The sequence below is a fragment of the Telmatherina bonti genome, assembly GCF_933228915.1.
Source record: "Telmatherina bonti genome assembly, chromosome: 12".
NCBI classification, from domain to species: Eukaryota; Metazoa; Chordata; class Actinopteri; order Atheriniformes; family Telmatherinidae; genus Telmatherina; species Telmatherina bonti.
The window spans coordinates 2,301,414-2,323,460 of record NC_136610.1 but is presented as its reverse complement, the minus strand read 5'-3'; the positions used below and the strand labels follow the sequence as shown (position 1 = coordinate 2,323,460).

The following is a 22,047-nucleotide window of genomic DNA, read 5'->3' as shown; positions in this document are numbered from 1 at the left end:
GTAACATTGGCATGACTGCAGCCAATGAAGACTGGAGTTGCCCAACCCTTGATTTAAGATAGTCAGCTTCAGGTCTGGGAGTGAAATCCTAAAGCTGCTGCTCTCAATGTCCTGGGCTTCACCAGCAGTCTCACAGCCAAAACAGCTAGATCCGATTCGATGACTCTGGTGGGAGGGACTCCTTCTGCCACAGTGGATGGCCAAACCCTCACCCTCCGACAGGACCACATGCGCCAAAAGAAGTTCACAAGGCTACTTTTTAATTTTTTTTTATTCTCATTATCAAAGGACATGTTAGGCTAAAGAATCAGTACATCCAGAGTTTATGGACACTGTCAACAAACTCAATAAATAACAGAAATGAAAACAACCACAGCTGGATTTACACAGAACTGACCACAGATCAAGCCATTCCTGGGGTCAGAAAGAAACATTCAGCATCTTTACAGATTAAAAAAAAAAAAAAAACAGGGGAAAAAAAATCAACTATTGATCTATTAGTGCGTTAAAACAGCATTCAGGGTTAGGAGCTACGACATGTTCAGGTTCAAAGTAATCCTTGGAAATGAAAGCCTTTAGATGTGAGTAAAAAGGAGAGCAGGTGAACGTCTGCAGGCTGCAGTCCATCCCAGCGTATCCTCCTGGATCTACAGGTGTGTGCTGTAGAAGGCAGGTGCAGCGTAACTCTGCGTCCCCAGCATGAATGGCGACAGGACGTGACTGGCCGTGAGGAAGGGCAGCTGGACCAGGCTCCCTGCAGGGGGGTGATGGTGGCCCGTGTAGCTGGCGTGCATGGCCAAGTGCCCGCTGACTGGTGGCGACGGGCTGAGGGGACTGAGGCTCCCCAGGCCCCCTCCAGCTCCTCCCCCAACTCCTCCAGCACCTCCTGCTCCGGTTGGGGCTGAGGTGTCAGCACCAGGGTTCTGCTTCTTCCATTTGGTCCGGCGATTCTGGAACCAGATCTTGACTTGGGTCTCGGTGAGGGACAGGGACAGGGCCAGGTTCAGGCGCTCGCACACCGACAGGTATCGCGTGGACTTAAACTTGTTCTCCAGAGCCACCAGCTGTTCGTAGGTGAAGGCAGTCCGGGCTCTACGGGGCTTCCCTGACTTGGAGTCCGAGCCTGAGCGTTTCCTCTTGGGCTTGGCCCCTTGGCTTCCATTAGTCTGGCTGCCGTTAATCTGACCTGGGGGCCCTCCGCTGGGGCTTTTCGTGTCTCTGCTGGAGTCTGGATGGCTGTGCTGACCCAGTTCTCTGTCCCCATTAACAGGAAGAGCTGAGCTGCTTTCTTCACTGCTGTAGGGCCCATCTGGGGCCTCTGAGTCCGGAGTGGCAGATCTGTGGTAGTCATCCTCCTCTGGACTTCTGTAGACAAACCCATCCTCTGAAAAACACAGAGAAGACCAACCTTAGACTGGGTGGACATTAGCCATTAGATCAAACCTGGAACAATGTGCTGTCCAGGTGAGCAGCTGCTTCTGTTCAACCACACGATGAATGTAGGAACCACACATTTACTTCATTAATACTGATGATAGTAAGAGTAACTAAGTAAAAAAGACTAGTTTCCCTTTTCATCTATCAATGTGATGTTTTATCAGGTGACAGAATCAAAGCCGTGGTTCAGAAATAGGAGGACATAATGAGGAAGATGAGCGTAAGTTCTCAGAGTTCGGAATTCGTGTACACAATTCCTTTAAATTAGTATCAGCCATAATTAGTCCTACTGAGGCGTTTTTTAACCATAAAAAAAAAACATGTTTTTGTTTGGTTCAGAACTATAAAAATGTGATGTAACACTGGTTTAATGATGTAACTGGTTTAATGATGTAACTGGTTTAATGATGTAACTGGTTTAATGATCTAACTGGTTTAATGATCTAACTGGTTTAATGATGTAACACTGGTTTAATTACGTAACACTGGTTAAATGATCTAACTGGTTTAATGATGTAACTGGTTTATTGATGTAACTGGTTAAATGATCTAACTGGTTTAATGATCTTACTGGTTTAATGATGTAACACTGGTTTAATGATGTAACACTGGTTAAATGATCTAACTGGTTTAATGATGTAACACTGGTTTAATGATGTAACTGGTTAAATGATGTAACTGGTTTAATGATGTAACAGTGATTTAATGATGTAACAGAGGTTTAATGATGTAACTGGTTTAATGATGTAACTGGTTTAATGATGTAACTGGTTCAATGGTGTAACTGGTTTAATCACGTAACACTGGTTTAATGATGTAACTGGTTTAATGATGTAACACTGGTTTAATGATGTAACACGGGTTTAATGATGTAACTGGTTTAATGATGTAACACTGGTTTAACGATATAACTGGTTTAATGATGTAACACTGGTTTAATGATGTAATACTGGTTTAATGATGTAATACTGGTTTAAAGATGTAACACTGGTTTAATGATGTAATACTGGTTTAATGATGTAACACTGGTTTAATGATGTACCTGATTTAATGTTGTAACTGGTTTAATGATGTAACACTTGTTTAATGATGTAACTGGTTTAATGTTGTAACTGGTTTAATGATGTAACACTGGTTTAATGATGTACCTGGTTTAATTATGTAACTGGTTTAATGATGTAACACTGGTTTAATTATGTAACACTGGTTTAATGATCTAATTGGTTAAATGATGTAACACTGGTTTAATGATGTAACTGGTTTAATTATGTTACGCTGGTTCAATGATGTAACTGGTTAAATGATCTAACTGGTTTAATTATCTAACTGGTTTAATGATGTAACACTGGTTTAATTACATAACACTGGTTTAATGATCTAAGTGGTTAAATGATGTAACACTGGTTTAATGATGTAACTGGTTTAATGATGTAACACTGGTTTAATGATGTAACACTGGTTCAATGATGTAACTGGTTTAATGATGTAACACTGGTTTAATGATGTAACACTGGTTTAATGATGTAACTGGTTTAATAATGTAACTGGTTTAATGATGTAACACTGGTTTAATAACGTAACACCGGTTAAATGATATAACTGGTTTAATGATGTAAAAGTGGTTTAATGATGTAACTGGTTTAATGATGTAACTGGTTTAATGATGTAACACTGGTTTAATGATGTAACTGGTTTAATAATGTAACTGGCTTAATGATGTAACACTGGGTTAATGACGTAACAGTGGTTAAATGATATAACTGGTTTAATGACCTAACTGGTTTAATGATGTAACACTGGTTTAATGATGTAACTAGTTTAATGATGTAACACTGGTTTAACAATATAACTGGTTTAATGATGTACCTGATTTAATGTTGTAACTGGTTTAATGATGTAACACTTGTTTAATGATGTAACTGGTTTAATGACCTAACTGGTTTAATGAGGTAACACTGGTTGATGATGTAACACTGGTTTAATGATGTAACTAGTTTAATGATGTAACACTGGTTTAACGATATAACTGGTTTAATGATCTAACTGGTTTAATGATGTAACACTGGTTTAATGATGTAACACTGGTTTAACGATATAACTGGTTTAATGATGTAACACTGGTTAAATGATGTAACTGGTGTAATGATGTAATACTGGTTTAATGATGCAACACTGGTTTAACGATATAACTGGTTTAATGATGTAACACTGGTTTAATGATGTAATACTGGTTTAATGATGTATTTGGTTTAATGATCTAACTGGTTTAATGATGTAACATGGATTTAATGATGTAACTGGTTTAATGGTGTAACTGGTTTAATGATGTAACTGGTTTAATGATGTAACACTGGTTTGATGATTTAACTGGTTAAATGATGTAACACTGGTTTAATGATCTAACTGGTTTAATGATGTAACTAGTTTAATGATGTAACACTGGTTTAACGATATAACTGGTTTAATGATGTAAGACTGGTTTAATGATGTAACTGGTTTAATGATGTAACTGGTTTAATGATGTAACACTGGTTTGATGATTTAACTGGTTAAATGATGTAACACTGGTTTAATGATCTAACTGGTTTAATGATGTAACTAGTTTAATGATGTAACACTGGTTTAACGATATAACTGGTTTAATGATGTAACACTGGTTAAATGATGTAACTGGTGTAATGATGTAATACTGGTTTAATGATGTAAGACTGGTTAAATGATCTAACTGGTTTAATGATGTAACACTGGTTTAATGATGTAACTAGTTTAATGATGTAACACTGGTTTAACGATATAACTGGTTTAATGATGTAACACTGGTTAAATGATGTAACTGGTGTAATGATGTAATACTGGTTTAATGATGCAACACTGGTTTAATGATGTAACACTTGTTTAATTACGTAACACTGGTTTAATGATGTAACACTAGTTTAATGATGTAACACTGGTTTAATGATGTAACTGGTTTAATGATCTAACTTGTTTAATGATGTAACACTGGTTTAATGATGTAACTGGTTTAATGATGTAACACTGGTTTAATAATGTAACTGGTTTAATGATGTAACACTGGGTTAATGACGTAACAGTGGTTAAATGATATAATTGGTTTAATGATGTAACTGGTTTAATGATGTAACTGGTTTATTGATGTAACTGGTTTAATGATGCAACACTGGTTTAATGATGTAACTAGTTTAATGATGTAACACTGGTTTAACGATATAACTGGTTTAATGATGTAACACTGGTTAAATGATGTAACTGGTTTAATGATGTAAAACTGGTTTAATGATGTAACACTTGTTTAATTACGTAACACTGATTTAATGATGTACCTGATTTAATGTTGTAACTGGTTTAATGATGTAACACTTGTTTAATGATGTAACTGGTTTAATGACCTAACTGGTTTAATGATGTAACACTGGTTGATGATGTAACACTGGTTTAATGATGTAACTAGTTTAATGATGTAACACTGGTTTAACGATATAACTGGTTTAATGATGTAACACTGGTTAAATGATGTAACTGGTGTAATGATGTAATACTGGTTTAATGATGTAACACTGGTTAAATGATCTAACTGGTTTAATGATCTAACTGGTTTAATGATGTAACACTGGTTAAATGATGTAACTGGTGTAATGATGTAATACTGGTTTAATGATGCAACACTGGTTTAATGATGTAACACTTGTTTAATTACGTAACACTGGTTTAATGATGTAAGACTTGTTTAATGATGTAACTGGTTTAATAGTGTAACACTGGTTTAATGATGTATTTGGTTTAATGATCTAACTGGTTTAATGATGTAACACGGATTTAATGATGTAACTGGTTTAATGGTGTAACACTAGTTTAATGATCTAATTGATTTAATGATGTAACTGGTTCAATGATGTAAGACTGGTTTAATGATGTAACTGGTTTAATGATGTAACACTGGTTTGATGATTTAACTGGTTAAATGATGTAACACTGGTTTAATGATCTAACTGGTTTAATGATGTAACTAGTTTAAAGATGTAACACTGGTTTAATGATGTAACACTTGTTTAATTACGTAACACTGGTTTAATGATGTAAGACTTGTTTAATGATGTAACTGGTTTAATAGTGTAACACTGGTTTAATGATGTATTTGGTTTAATGATCTAACTGGTTTAATGATGTAACACGGATTTAATGATGTAACTGGTTTAATGGTGTAACACTAGTTTAATGATCTAATTGATTTAATGATGTAACTGGTTCAATGATGTAAGACTGGTTTAATGATGTAACTGGTTTAATGATGTAACACTGGTTTGATGATTTAACTGGTTAAATGATGTAACACTGGTTTAATGATCTAACTGGTTTAATGATGTAACTAGTTTAATGATGTAACACTGGTTTAACGATATAACTGGTTTAATGATGTAACACTGGTTAAATGATGTAACTGGTGTAATGATGTAATACTGGTTTAATGATGCAACACTGGTTTAATGATGTAACACTTGTTTAATTACGTAACACTGGTTTAATGATGTAACACTTGTTTAATGATGTAACTGGTTTAATGACCTAACTGGTTTAATGATGTAACACTGGTTGATGATGTAACTGGTTTAATAGTGTAACACTGGTTTAATGATGTATTTGGTTTAATGATCTAACTGGTTTAATGATGTAACACGGATTTAATGATGTAACTGGTTTAATGGTGTAACACTAGTTTAATGATCTAACTGATTTAATGATGTAACTGGTTCAATGATGTAAGACTGGTTTAATGATGTAACTGGTTTAATGATGTAATACTGGTTTGATGATTTAACTGGTTAAATGATGTAACACTGGTTTAATGATCTAACTGGTTTAATGATGTAACTAGTTTAATGATGTAACACTGGTTTAACGATATAACTGGTTTAATGATGTAACACTGGTTAAATGATGTAACTGGTTTAATGATGTAACACTGGTTTAATGATGTAACACTTGTTTAATTACGTAACACTGGTTTAATGATGTACCTGGTTTAATGTTGTAACTGGTTTAATGATGTAACACTTGTTTAATGATGTAACTGGTTTAATGACCTAACTGGTTTAATGATGTAACACTGGTTGATGATGTAACACTGGTTTAATGATGTAACTAGTTTAATGATGTAACACTGGTTTAACGATATAACTGGTTTAATGATGTAACACTGGTTAAATGATGTAACTGGTGTAATGATGTAATACTGGTTTAATGATGTAACACTGGTTAAATGATCCAACTGGTTTAATGATCTAACTGGTTTAATGATGTAACACTGGTTAAATGATCTAACTGGTTTAATGATCTAACTGGTTTAATGATGTAACACTGGTTAAATGATGTAACTGGTGTAATGATGTAATACTGGTTTAATGATGCAACACTGGTTTAATGATGTAACACTTGTTTAATTACGTAACACTGGTTTAATGATGTAAGACTTGTTTAATGATGTAACTGGTTTAATGATGTAACTGGTTTAATGATGTAACACTGGTTGATGATGTAACTGGTTTAATAGTGTAACACTGGTTTAATGATGTATTTGGTTTAATGATCTAACTGGTTTAATGATGTAACACGGATTTAATGATGTAACTGGTTTAATGGTGTAACACTAGTTTAATGATCTAATTGATTTAATGATGTAACTGGTTCAATGATGTAAGACTGGTTTAATGATGTAACTGGCTTAATGATGTAACACTGGTTTGATGATTTAACTGGTTAAATGATGTAACACTGGTTTAATGATGTAACTGGTTTAATAATGTAACTGGCTTAATGATGTAACACTGGGTTAATGACGTAACACTGGTTAAATGATATACACTGGTTTAACGATATAACTGGTTTAATGATGTAACACTGGTTTAATGATGTAATACTGGTTTAATGATGTAACACTGGTTTAATGATGTAATACTGGTTTAATGATGTAACACTGGTTTAATGATGTACCTGATTTAATGTTGTAACTGGTTTAATGATGTAACACTTGTTTAATGATGTAACTGGTTTAATGTTGTAACTGGTTTAATGATGTAACACTGGTTTAATGATGTACCTGGTTTAATTATGTAACTGGTTTAATGATGTAACACTTGTTTAATTATGTAACACTGGTTTAATGATCTAACTGGTTTAATGATGTAACACTGGTTTAATGATGTAACTAGTTTAATGATGTAACACTGGTTTAACGATATAACTGGTTTAATGATGTAATACTGGTTTAATGATGCAACACTGGTTTAATGATGTAACACTTGTTTAATGATGTAACTGGTTTAATGACCTAACTGGTTTAATGATGTAACTGGTTTAATGGTCTAACTGGTTTAATGACCTACCTGGTTTAATGATGTAACACTGGTTCATGATGTAACTGGTTTAATGACCTAACTGGTTTAATGATGTAACACTGGTTCATGATGTAACTGGTTTAATAGTGTAACACTGGTTTAATGATGTATTTGGTTTAATGATCTAACTGGTTTAATGATGTAACACGGATTTAATGATGTAACTGCTTTAATGGTGTAACTGGTTTAATGATATAACTGGTTTAATGATGTAACACTGGTTTAATGATGTAACTGGTTTAATTATGTAACTGGTTTAATGATGTAACACTGGTTTAATGATGTAACTGGTTTAATGATGTAACACTGGTTTAATGATGTAACACTTGTTTAATTACGTAACACTGGTTTAATGATGTACCTGGTTTAATGTTGTAACTGGTTTAATGATGTAACACTTGTTTAATGATGTAAGACTGGTTTAATGATGTAACTGGTTTATTGATGTAACTGGTTTAATTACGTAACACTGTTTTAATGATCTAAGTGGTTAAATGATGTAACACTGGTTTAATGATGTAACTGGTTTATTGATGTAACTGGTTTAATTACGTAACACTGGTTTAATGATCTAAGTGGTTAAATGATGCAACACTGGTTTAATGATGTAACACTTGTTTAATGATGTAACTGGTTTAATGACCTAACTGGTTTAATGATGTAACACTGGTTGATGATGTAACTGGTTTAATAGTGTAACACTGGTTTAATGATGTATTTGGTTTAATGATCTAACTGGTTTAATGATGTAACACGGATTTAATGATGTAACTGCTTTAATGGTGTAACACTAGTTTAATGATCTAACTGATTTAATGATGTAACTGGTTCAATGATGTAAGACTGGTTTAATGATGTAACTGGTTTAATGATGTAACACTGGTTTAATGATGTAAGACTGGTTTAATGATGTAACTGGTTTAATGATGTAACTGGTTTATTGATGTAACTGGTTTAATTACGTAACACTGGTTTAATGATCTAAGTGGTTAAATGATGTAACACTGGTTTAATGATGTAACTGGTTTAATGATGTAACACTGGTTCAATGATATAACTAGTTTAATGACCTAACTGGTTTAATGATCTAACTGGTTTAATGATGAAACACTGGTTTAATGATGTAACTGGTTTAATGATGTAACACGGATTTAATGATGTAACTGCTTTAATGGTGTAACACTGGTTTAATGACATAACTGGTTTAATGATGTAACACTGGTTTAATGATGTAACTGGTTTAATTATGTAACTGGTTTAATGATGTAACACTGGTTTAATGATGTAACTGGTTTAATGATGTAACACTGGTTTAATGATGTAACACTTGTTTAATTATGTAACACTGGTTTAATGATGTACCTGGTTTAATGTTGTAACTGGTTTAATGATGTAACACTTGTTTAATGATGTAAGACTGGTTTAACGATGTAACTGGTTTATTGATGTAACTGGTTTAATTACGTAACACTGTTTTAATGATCTAAGTGGTTAAATGATGTAACACTGGTTTAATGATGTAACACTTGTTTAATTACGTAACACTGGTTTAATGATGTACCTGGTTTAATGTTGTAACTGGTTTAATGATGTAACACTTGTTTAATGATGTAAGACTGGTTTAATCATGTAACTGGTTTATTGATGTAACTGATTTAATTACGTAACACTGTTTTAATGATGTAACTGGTTTAATGATGTAACACTGGTTTAATGATGTAACTGGTTTAATTATGTAACTGGTTTAATGATGTAACACTGGTTTAATGATGTAACTGGTTTAATGATGTAATTGGTTTAATGATGTAACTGGTTTAATGGTCTAACTGGTTTAATGACCTACCTGGTTTAATGATGTAACACTGGTTCATGATGTAACTGGTTTAATGACCTAACTGGTTTAATGATGTAACACTGGTTGATGATGTAACTGGTTTAATAGTGTAACACTGGTTTAATGATGTATTTGGTTTAATGATCTAACTGGTTTAATGATGTAACACGGATTTAATGATGTAACTGGTTTAATGATGTAACTGGTTTAATGATGTAACACTGGTTTGATGATTTAACTGGTTAAATGATGTAACGCTGGTTTAATGATGTAACTGGTTTAATGATGTAACACGGATTTAATGATGTAACTGGTTTAATGATGTAACACTAGTTTAATGATCTAACTGATTTAATGATGTAACTGGTTCAATGATGTAAGACTGGTTTAATGATGTAACTGGTTTAATGATGTAACTGGTTTAATGATGTAACACTGGTTTGATGATTTAACTGGTTAAATGATGTAACACTGGTTTAATGATGTAACTGGTTTAATAATGTAACTGGCTTAATGATGTAACACTGGGTTAATGACGTAACACTGGTTAAATGATATAACTGGCTTAATGATCTAACTGGTTTAATGATCTAACTGGTTTAATGATGTAACTAGTTTAATGATGTAACACTGGTTTAACGATATAACTGGTTTAATGATGTAACACTGGTTAAATGATGTAACTGGTGTAATGATGTAATACTGGTTTAATGATGTAAGACTGGTTAAATGATCTAACTGGTTTAATGATCTAACTGGTTTAATGATGTAACTGTTGTAATGATGTAATACTGGTTTAATGATGCAACACTGGTTTAATGATGTAACACTTGTTTAATTACGTAACACTGGTTTAATGATGTAACACTAGTTTAATGATGTAACACTGGTTTAATGATGTAACTGGTTTAATGATCTAACTGGTTTAATGATGTAACACTGGTTTAATGATGTAACTGGTTTAATGATGTAACACTGGTTTAACGATATAACTGGTTTAATGATGTAACACTGGTTTAATGATGTAATACTGGTTTAATGATGTAACACTGGTTTAATGACGTAATACTGGTTTAATGATGTAACACTGGTTTAATGATGTACCTGATTTAATGTTGTAACTGGTTTAATGATGTAACACTTGTTTAATGATGTAACTGGTTTAATGTTGTAACTGGTTTAATGATGTGACACTGGTTTAATGATGTACCTGGTTTAATTATGTAACTGGTTTAATGATGTAACACTGGTTAAATGATGTAACTGGTGTAATTATGTAATACTGGTTTAATGATGTAAGACTGGTTAAATGATCTAACTGGTTTAATGATCTAACTGGTTTAATGATGTAACTGGTGTAATGATGTAATACTGGTTTAATGATGCAACACTGGTTTAATGATGTAACACTTGTTTAATTACGTAACACTGGTTTAATGATGTAACACTAGTTTAATGATGTAACACTGGTTTAATGATGTAACTGGTTTAATGATCTAACTGGTTTAATGATGTAACACTGGTTTAATGATGTAACTGGTTTAATGATGTAACACTGGTTTAACGATATAACTGGTTTAATGATGTAACACTGGTTTAATGATGTAATACTGGTTTAATGATGTAACACTGGTTTAATGATGTAATACTGGTTTAATGATGTAACACTGGTTTAATGATGTACCTGATTTAATGTTGTAACTGGTTTAATGATGTAACACTTGTTTAATGATGTAACTGGTTTAATGTTGTAACTGGTTTAATGATGTGACACTGGTTTAATGATGTACCTGGTTTAATTATGTAACTGGTTTAATGATGTAACACTTGTTTAATTATGTAACACTGGTTTAATGATCTAACTGGTTTAATGATGTAACACTGGTTTAATGATGTAACTAGTTCAATGATGTAACACTGGTTTAACGATATAACTGGTTTAATGATGTAATACTGGTTTAATGATGCAACACTGGTTTAATAATGTAACACTTGTTTAATGATGTAACTGGTTTAATGACCTAACTGGTTTAATGATGTAACACTGGTTGATGATGTAACTGGTTTAATAGTGTAACACTGGTTTAATGATGTATTTGGTTTAATGATCTAACTGGTTTAATGATGTAACACGGATTTAATGATGTAACTGCTTTAATGGTGTAACACTAGTTTAATGATCTAACTGATTTAATGATGTAACTGGTTCAATGATGTAAGACTGGTTTAATGATGTAACTGGTTTAATGATGTAACTGGTTTAATGATGTAACACTGGTTTAATGATGTAAGACTGGTTTAATGATGTACCTGGTTTAATGATGTAACTGGTTTATTGATGTAACTGGTTTAATTACGTAACACTGGTTTAATGATCTAAGTGGTTAAATGATGTAACACTGGTTTAATGATGTAACTGGTTTACTGATGTAACACTGGTTCAATGATATAACTAGTTTAATGACTTAACTGGTTTAATGATGTAACTGGTTTAATGATGTAATACTGGTTTAATGATGTAACTGGTTTAATGATGTAACACTGGTTCAATGATATAACTAGTTTAATGACCTAACTGGTTTAATGATCTAACTGCTTTAATGGTGTAACACTGGTTTAATGATGTAACTAGTTTAATGATGTAACACTGGTTTAACGATATAACTGGTTTAATGATGTAACACGGATTTAATGATGTAACTGCTTTAATGGTTTTAACACTGGTTTAATGATATAACTGGTTTAATGATGTAACACTGGTTTAATGATGTAACTGGTTTAATTATGTAACTGGTTTAATGATGTAACACTGGTTTAATGATGTAACTGGTTTAATGATGTAACACTGGTTTAATGATGTAACACTTGTTTAATTACGTAACACTGGTTTAATGATGTACCTGGTTTAATGTTGTAACTGGTTTAATGATGTAACACTTGTTTAATGATGTAAGACTGGTTTAATGATGTAACTGGTTTATTGATGTAACTGGTTTAATTACGTAACACTGTTTTAATGATCTAAGTGGTTAAATGATGTAACACTGGTTTAATGATGTAACTGGTTTATTGATGTAACTGGTTTAATTACGTAACACTGGTTTAATGATCTAAGTGGTTAAATGATGCAACACTGGTTTAATGATGTAACACTTGTTTAATGATGTAACTGGTTTAATGACCTAACTGGTTTAATGATGTAACACTGGTTGATGATGTAACTGGTTTAATAGTGTAACACTGGTTTAATGATGTATTTGGTTTAATGATCTAACTGGTTTAATGATGTAACACGGATTTAATGATGTAACTGCTTTAATGGTGTAACACTAGTTTAATGATCTAACTGATTTAATGATGTAACTGGTTCAATGATGTAAGACTGGTTTAATGATGTAACTGGTTTAATGATGTAACACTGGTTTAATGATGTAAGACTGGTTTAATGATGTAACTGGTTTAATGATGTAACTGGTTTATTGATGTAACTGGGTTAATTACGTAACACTGGTTTAATGATCTAAGTGGTTAAATGATGTAACACTGGTTTAATGATGTAACTGGTTTAATGATGTAACACTGGTTCAATGATATAACTAGTTTAATGACCTAACTGGTTTAATGATCTAACTGGTTTAATGATGAAACACTGGTTTAATGATGTAACTGGTTTAATGATGTAACACGGATTTAATGATGTAACTGCTTTAATGGTGTAACACTGGTTTAATGATATAACTGGTTTAATGATGTAACACTGGTTTAATGATGTAACTGGTTTAATTATGTAACTGGTTTAATGATGTAACACTGGTTTAATGATGTAACTGGTTTAATGATGTAACACTGGTTTAATGATGTAACACTTGTTTAATTATGTAACACTGGTTTAATGATGTACCTGGTTTAATGTTGTAACTGGTTTAATGATGTAACACTTGTTTAATTATGTAAGACTGGTTTAATGATGTAACTGGTTTATTGATGTAACTGGTTTAATTACGTAACACTGTTTTAATGATCTAAGTGGTTAAATGATGTAACACTGGTTTAATGATGTAACACTTGTTTAATTACGTAACACTGGTTTAATGATGTACCTGGTTTAATGTTGTAACTGGTTTAATGATGTAACACTTGTTTAATGATGTAAGACTGGTTTAATGATGTAACTGGTTTAATGATGTAACACTGGTTTAATGATGTAACTGGTTTAATTATGTAACTGGTTTAATGATGTAACACTGGTTTAATGATGTAACTGGTTTAATGATGTAATTGGTTTAATGATGTAACTGGTTTAATGGTCTAACTGGTTTAATGACCTACCTGGTTTAATGATGTAACACTGGTTCATGATGTAACTGGTTTAATGACCTAACTGGTTTAATGATGTAACACTGGTTGATGATGTAACTGGTTTAATAGTGTAACACTGGTTTAATGATGTATTTGGTTTAATGATCTAACTGGTTTAATGATGTAACACAGATTTAATGATGTAACTGGTTTAATGGTGTAACACTAGTTTAATGATCTAACTGATTTAATGATGTAACTGGTTCAATGATGTAAGACTGGTTTAATGATGTAACTGGTTTAATGATGTAACTGGTTTAATGATGTAACACTGGTTTGATGATTTAACTGGTTAAATGATGTAACACTGGTTTAATGATGTAACTGGTTTAATAATGTAACTGGCTTAATGATGTAACACTGGTTTAATGATGTAACTGGTTTAATTATGTAACTGGTTTAATGATGTAACACTGGTTTAATGATGTAACTGGTTTAATGATGTAATTGGTTTAATGATGTAACTGGTTTAATGGTCTAACTGGTTTAATGACCTACCTGGTTTAATGATGTAACACTGGTTCATGATGTAACTGGTTTAATGACCTAACTGGTTTAATGATGTAACACTGGTTGATGATGTAACTGGTTTAATAGTGTAACACTGGTTTAATGATGTATTTGGTTTAATGATCTAACTGGTTTAATGATGTAACACAGATTTAATGATGTAACTGGTTTAATGGTGTAACACTAGTTTAATGATCTAACTGATTTAATGATGTAACTGGTTCAATGATGTAAGACTGGTTTAATGATGTAACTGGTTTAATGATGTAACTGGTTTAATGATGTAACACTGGTTTGATGATTTAACTGGTTAAATGATGTAACACTGGTTTAATGATGTAACTGGTTTAATAATGTAACTGGCTTAATGATGTAACACTGGGTTAATGACGTAACACTGGTTAAATGATATAACTGGTTTAATGATGTAACTAGTTTAATGATGTAACACTGGTTTAACGATATAACTGGTTTAATGATGTAACACTGGTTAAATGATGTAACTGGTGTAATGATGTAATACTGGTTTAATGATGTAAGACTGGTTAAATGATCTAACTGGTTTAATGATCTAACTGGTTTAATGATGTAACTGGTGTAATGATGTATTACTGGTTTAATGATGCAACACTGGTTTAATGATGTAACACTTGTTTAATTACGTAACACTGGTTTAATGATGTAACACTAGTTTAATGATGTAACACTGGTTTAATGATGTAACTGGTTTAATGATCTAACTGGTTTAATGATGTAACACTGGTTTAATGATGTAACTGGTTTAATGATGTAACACTGGTTTAACGATATAACTGGTTTAATGATGTAACACTGGTTTAATGATGTAATACTGGTTTAATGATGTAACACTGGTTTAATGATGTAATACTGGTTTAATGATGTAACACTGGTTTAATGATGTAACTGGTTTAATGTTGTAACTGGTTTAATGATGTAACACTTGTTTAATGATGTAACTGGTTTAATGTTGTAACTGGTTTAATGATGTGACACTGGTTTAATGATGTACCTGGTTTAATTATGTAACTGGTTTAATGATGTAACACTTGTTTAATTATGTAACACTGGTTTAATGATCTAACTGGTTTAATGATGTAACACTGGTTTAATGATGTAACTAGTTCAATGATGTAACACTGGTTTAACGATATAACTGGTTTAATGATGTAATACTGGTTTAATGATGCAACACTGGTTTAATGATGTAACACTTGTTTAATGATGTAACTGGTTTAATGACCTAACTGGTTTAATGATGTAACACTGGTTGATGATGTAACTGGTTTAATAGTGTAACACTGGTTTAATGATGTATTTGGTTTAATGATCTAACTGGTTTAATGATGTAACACGGATTTAATGATGTAACTGCTTTAATGGTGTAACACTAGTTTAATGATCTAACTGATTTAATGATGTAACTGGTTCAATGATGTAAGACTGGTTTAATGATGTAACTGGTTTAATGATGTAACACTGGTTTAATGATGTAAGACTGGTTTAATGATGTACCTGGTTTAATGATGTAACTGGTTAATTGATGTAACTGGTTTAATTACGTAACACTGGTTTAATGATCTAAGTGGTTAAATGATGTAACACTGGTTTAATGATGTAACTGGTTTACTGATGTAACACTGGTTCAATGATATAACTAGTTTAATGACTTAACTGGTTTAATGATCTAACTGGTTTAATGATGTAACACTGGTTTAATGATGTAACTGGTTTAATGATGTAACACTGGTTCAATGATATAACTAGTTTAAAGACCTAACTGGTTTAATGATCTAACTGCTTTAATGGTGTAACACTGGTTTAATGATGTAACTGGTTTAATGATGTAACACTGGTTTAATGATGTAACTGGTTTAATGATGTAACACTGGTTTAATGATGTAACACTTGTTTAATTACGTAAGACTGGTTTAATGATGTACCTGGTTTAATGTTGTAACTGGTTTAATGATGTAACACTTGTTTAATGATGTAAGACTGGTTTAATGATGTAACTGGTTTATTGATGTAACTGGTTTAATTACGTAACACTGTTTTAATGATCTAAGTGGTTAAATGATGTAACACTGGTTTAATGATGTAACTGGTTTAATGATGTAACACTGGTTCAATGATATAACTAGTTTAATGACCTAACTGGTTTAATGATGTAAGACTGGTTTAATGATGTAACACTGGTTTAATGATGTAACTGGTTTAATGATGTAACACTGGTTTAATGATGTAACTGGTTTAATGATGTAACACTGGTTTAATGATGTAACTGGTTTAATTATGTAACTGGTTTAATGATGTAACACTGGTTTAATGATGTAACTGGTTTAATGATGTAATTGGTTTAATGATGTAACTGGTTTAATGGTCTAACTGGTTTAATGACCTACCTGGTTTAATGATGTAAAACTGGTTCATGATGTAACTGGTTTAATGGTGTAATTGATTTAATGATCTAACTGGTTTAATGAAGTAACATTGGTTTAATGATGTAACTGGTTTAATGATGTTACACTGGTTTAATGATGTAATTGGTTTAATGGTGTAACTGGTTTAATCATGTAACACTGGTTTAATGATCTAACTGGTTTTATGATGTAACTGGTTTAATCATGTAATACTGGTTTAATGATGTAACTGGTTTAATGATTTAACTGGTTTAATGGTGTAATTTAATGCATTTAATTTATGGATTTGTTCTGTGTATTAAAGAAAAGTTCTGTGATGATGTTGATGATGATTGCTTCTCTCAGCGAAGGCAGATGCTTTTTCCTCTGCTCTTCGTTTCTTCCCCTACCCCCACTCTGGCCTGCTACTTTATCCAGTCTGTCTCGGAGACTCTCTGTACATCTCTTGTCTGAAAATTCTACATCATGGATTTGATCGGCTGGTCTCTCAACGCAATCGATCAAATTTTCTCAACCTGGAGATTGGGCAGAGGGGAGCCTGCATGTCCTGAGGGGACGCTTCCGGCTGGATACGTTCAGGACTCATGGGCCAGATGGAGACCGATGTGTCTGGCGGTTCTGTCCTCTGAGGACGTGGAGGATGTTTACATCTTTGGATTATTGGTGATTGGGATTCTGCTGATTGGCGCTGCTGGAGTCCTGATCTATCTGAAGACCCGTGAGATTCTGGCAACAACTGGCAGGGTGCCTGAATTCTGTAACGGTATGTGCCGGGCTAGCAGTGCACAGACTCTTGCGTTGACCGGACTCGACCGTAAGCAGCATGCCAGTCTGGCCCAAACATAGGAAACTGGGAGTGGTACCGGAGCTGGTCTGCAGAATCAATTCCAGCGTTGAGCGGATGTCTGCTCGTATTGGTGGAAATTGACCTCACCCTCTGACTCACCGCCTTCCTGGGTTGTGTGTTGTCTTCATTTTAGTTTGTGCATACGTGTACAAGAGCTGTTTTTTTTTTTTGTCACACCAGACTGCGCCCTCCTGAGGCACAGTCTGGTGGTACCTGGTTTTTCCCCTCGACCCCTATGATCCTAATGTGTCTCTGTTCTTATCTATTTTCAGGCGGCGCAGGTAAAACTGGCTGCGGGGCCTGAGTCTCAGTTTGGACTCGTTTATCTGTCATAAATGTTTAAAGTCTGTCTGTCAAATCTTGGACGAGCTGTGTTGAACCTTAAATTTCCCCTTGGGGATGAATAAAGTAAAACTGAATTGAATTTAATTGATTGCATTGTTGTGTAAACTGCTGTCCTATCTGAACATTTATTGATGTGTAACAAATATACCAATGGATTACTTTAACTAATATGCTTTGTAAAATAATCCTTGATTTAGTTTAAACACAAGAAACTTCAGCTTGTTGTCATCTTCTTAGTAACAAGACTTTGCAAATAAACATTGATCATTAGACCACATAAACAACTTGTCTCCCAAAACACCTCTGTGGGACATTTTTACATTTCTAATGTCAGAATTAAAACTTTCTTTTCCGTAGAAACAAAATATTGCATGTAAAAAAAGAGGTGGGGCATTGATTTTTAAAAATGTATGCATCAGAAGGTTAAACCGCCGCCACTGCACTCCAGTGTCACAGGAACTGGGATGTCCTCTGCCGCCTGCGGCCCAGTTTCTACTAGTTCCAGCATGGACAATCTGCCACGAGCACAGAAGTCCAATAAGAAAACTCCACCTCAGTTCAGACAGAGGGGGCTGTTATTCCCAATCACGTCACTCCAGGTCTCACTGCCCACATGAGCATTAAAGCCCCCCAGCAAAAGGAAGGTTCCTCCAACACTTCCTTCAAGGACTCCATTAGGGGTGGGTTCTCTGAACTGCAGTTCAGTGCGTCAGCATAAACAACTGTCAGGACCCGTCCCCCCACCTGAAGGCTATCCTCTCATCTAATGGGGTAAACCTGGTGTCTCTAGAACTGGTTTCTGCAGGATCAGACCACAAGGGTTCTTGCCTTCAGCTGCCACCCAGCTTGCACCAGACCCCTACAGGTCCTGTACAGGTGGTGGACCCACAGGAGGGGGAGCCTATGTTACCCTTTCAGACTGAGCTCAACTGGGCCCCATGGGCAAAGGTCTGACCACCAGACACTCGCCTTCATGTCTCAACCCCCAATCCTGGCTCCAGAGGGAGGCCCTGATGAAAAATGTTTTTCCTCACCATGGGGGGCACTTGGTCTAGTCCCTTCCCCAGAGACCTGTTTGCCATGGGTGACTCTACCAGGGACATAAAGCCCAAGACAACATAGCTCCTTACATTAAATAGGTCCAACAGCGAGTACTAAAGAAAAAGCAGTGTTTATCAGAGCAATGACCCTAAATTCCCCAAAACTATGACTGTTCTGAAAGCTAGATATGATGAATTAACAGCTCAGAAAGCAGCAAAGAGCTCATGTGACCCAAACACTTGCACCCTGGCCAAGGAAAGAAGGCGGGAAAATTACTGGCCTGGAGAATAAAAAAGATGCAGACTGAAAGAATAATTATTCGTAAAAATGAGAATTTAGGCAACATAACCACAGATCTCTCAGAATAAATAAAATATTTAAAGTCTTGTGAATTGTAATAATATACTGGAAATGGAGAAGGATTCTTACATTTCCAGGCCCTCTAAGAGAAGGTTAAAACATTACTTGATATGTCTCTAACAACAAAAGAAAGGAAGTCATAGACTCGCGGTGAAACATCTGGTCCACAATAACTCTTATGTAAAAGACCAACGAGCCCCAGCTGCTCCTCCTACAGAGGAACCAGCCTCATGGGGCTGGACAGACATACGCCCAGCATTGTCATGGATGATCAACAAGCTTTGTCACAGAAATGACAAGGCTAACATAAGCCGTGTCCTAAATATAATAATTACAATAACAAAGACACAGCAACCTTAGCATTACATGCTTTTGACAGAACAGAGTCTATTCCAGGTACTCCCCATGAAGAGGATTTTTATCCGAGCAATGACTGCAATCCATTAAAGAATCCAGTTCCTAAATGGATTCAGACATTGTACACAAACTCAACAGCACAAGTTTTAACTAATACGACACGTCAAAGTCCTTAAATTACAGCGATCAAGCAGCCAGCACTGTCTATCAGCCCCCGTCTTTGTGCTAGCAACAGAAGCCCTGGCCTTAGCCGTGAGAGCTGATCCAGCAAGGCCAGCTATCGGAAATGGAGAAAAAAAATCATTTCATCTCATGGTTTGCAATGGCGTAAACTTTTTTCTGATTAATTTTAAAGGTAGCATTCCCAATTTAATGCAGTTAAAAGTTGAGTGTAAAATGAATAAATCTGTATTTATGCTTCTGAAGAAGACAGGAAAATCGTACAACAGACACACCATTTACAACTACAGAAGGGTTTAAAGATTCAGGGTTTAAAATCTCTCCAGAACTTATTGGAATACCTTCAGCAAACTATGATCTACTTGTAGATGAAGATGGGAATTGCTCCCTCGATGGTTCGTATCCCTGATAAACATATAAATGACTGTTTCACCGAAGCTTTTAGATTTCTTTCAAACAGTTCCACTCTCATTGCCAGCTTCGCTTTATAAGTTGTACTACTTATTCAAGTCATTTGGAATAATAGAAAGGTAAGACTCTAATGTTCTTATATCTTCCCGATGAAAGGGGAGAATACCCCAATGGTCTTATACGGCTGCCCAGATTCCATCAGCAGCTCAAGCTGCCTCCCACCTGGGTTGAGACTGAAAAAAAACTCCCTTCCAGACTGACCTTTTAATACCTTTCTTCACTCATCAGATATTAAAACTTATAACAAAGACCAAAATCCATTTTTCTCTCCTTTCTGTGAAAATGAAACATTGACAGCGGCTAAAAAAGATGCAGGATTTAGATCACGGAAAGGAAGAGGTAAATGCAAAGTTACATTTCTCCAAATATTTACAGTTAAAACACGCAATATCATCTAAATCATAGCAGATTATTCATATTTCACCATTAACAAGACGTCCGCCTCGGAAATCTGAGAGGGCAAAGCTTGATTTCTGAATTTTACAGCTGACTGATGTCTTCTGTTAAAGACTCAGAAGTGGACAAATAAAGAACTGGAAACGGGCTTTCCAAGCAGACAAGGCTGCGGTGGTTTGGAATCACCAGGCAGACAAGGCTGCGGTGGTTTGGAATCACCAAGCAGCCAAGGCTGCGGTGGTTTGGAATCACCAGGCAGACAAGGCTGCGGTGGTTTGGAATCACCAAGCAGACAAGGCTGCGGTGGTTTGGAATCACCAAGCAGACAAGGCTGCGGTGGTTTGGAATCACCAGGCAGACAAGGCTGCGGTGGTTTGGAATCACCAAGCAGACAAGGCTGCGGTGGTTTGGAATCACCAGGCAGACAAGGCTGCGGTGGTTTGGAATCACCAGGCAGACAAGGCTGCGGTGGTTTGGAATCACCAGGCAGACAAGGCTGCGGTGGTTTGGAATCACCAGGCAGACAAGGCTGCGGTGGTTTGGAATCACCAAGCAGACAAGGCTGCGGTGGTTTGGAATCACCAGGCAGACAAGGCTGCGGTGGTTTGGAATCACCAAGCAGACAAGGCTGCGGTGGTTTGGAATCACCAGGCAGACAAGGCTGCGGTGGTTTGGAATCACCAGGCAGACAAGGCTGCGGTGGTTTGGAATCACCAGGCAGACAAGGCTGCGGTGGTTTGGAATCACCAAGCAGACAAGGCTGCGGTGGTTTGGAATCACCAAGCAGACATGGCTGCGGTGGCTTGGAATCACCAAGCAGACAAGGCTGCGGTGGTTTGGAATCACCAAGCAGACATGGCTGCGGTGGTTTGGAATCACCAAGCAGACAAGGCTGCGGTGGTTTGGAATCACCAAGCAGACAAGGCTGCGGTGATTTTGAATCACCAAGCAGACAAGGCTGCGGTGGTTTGGAATCACCAGGCAGACAAGGCTGCGGTGGTTTGGAATCACCAGGCAGACAAGGCTGCTGTGATTTGGAATCACCAAGCAGACAAGGCT

General features: G+C 35.1%; 1 protein-coding gene across 1 annotated transcript in view; it reads right to left on the bottom strand.

The window, feature by feature from the left end:
- Positions 1 to 647: 647 nt before the first annotated feature.
- nkx1.2lb (NK1 transcription factor related 2-like,b) overlaps positions 648 to 22,047 on the bottom strand; it is a gene marked incomplete at both ends in the record, with an annotated part of 27,182 nt that continues 5,782 nt past the window's right edge. Inside the window, one exon of the mRNA XM_079250280.1 lies at positions 648 to 1,384. Coding sequence (XP_079106406.1) covers positions 648 to 1,384 — 737 coding nt within the window. The remainder of the gene's footprint in view (positions 1,385 to 22,047) is intronic.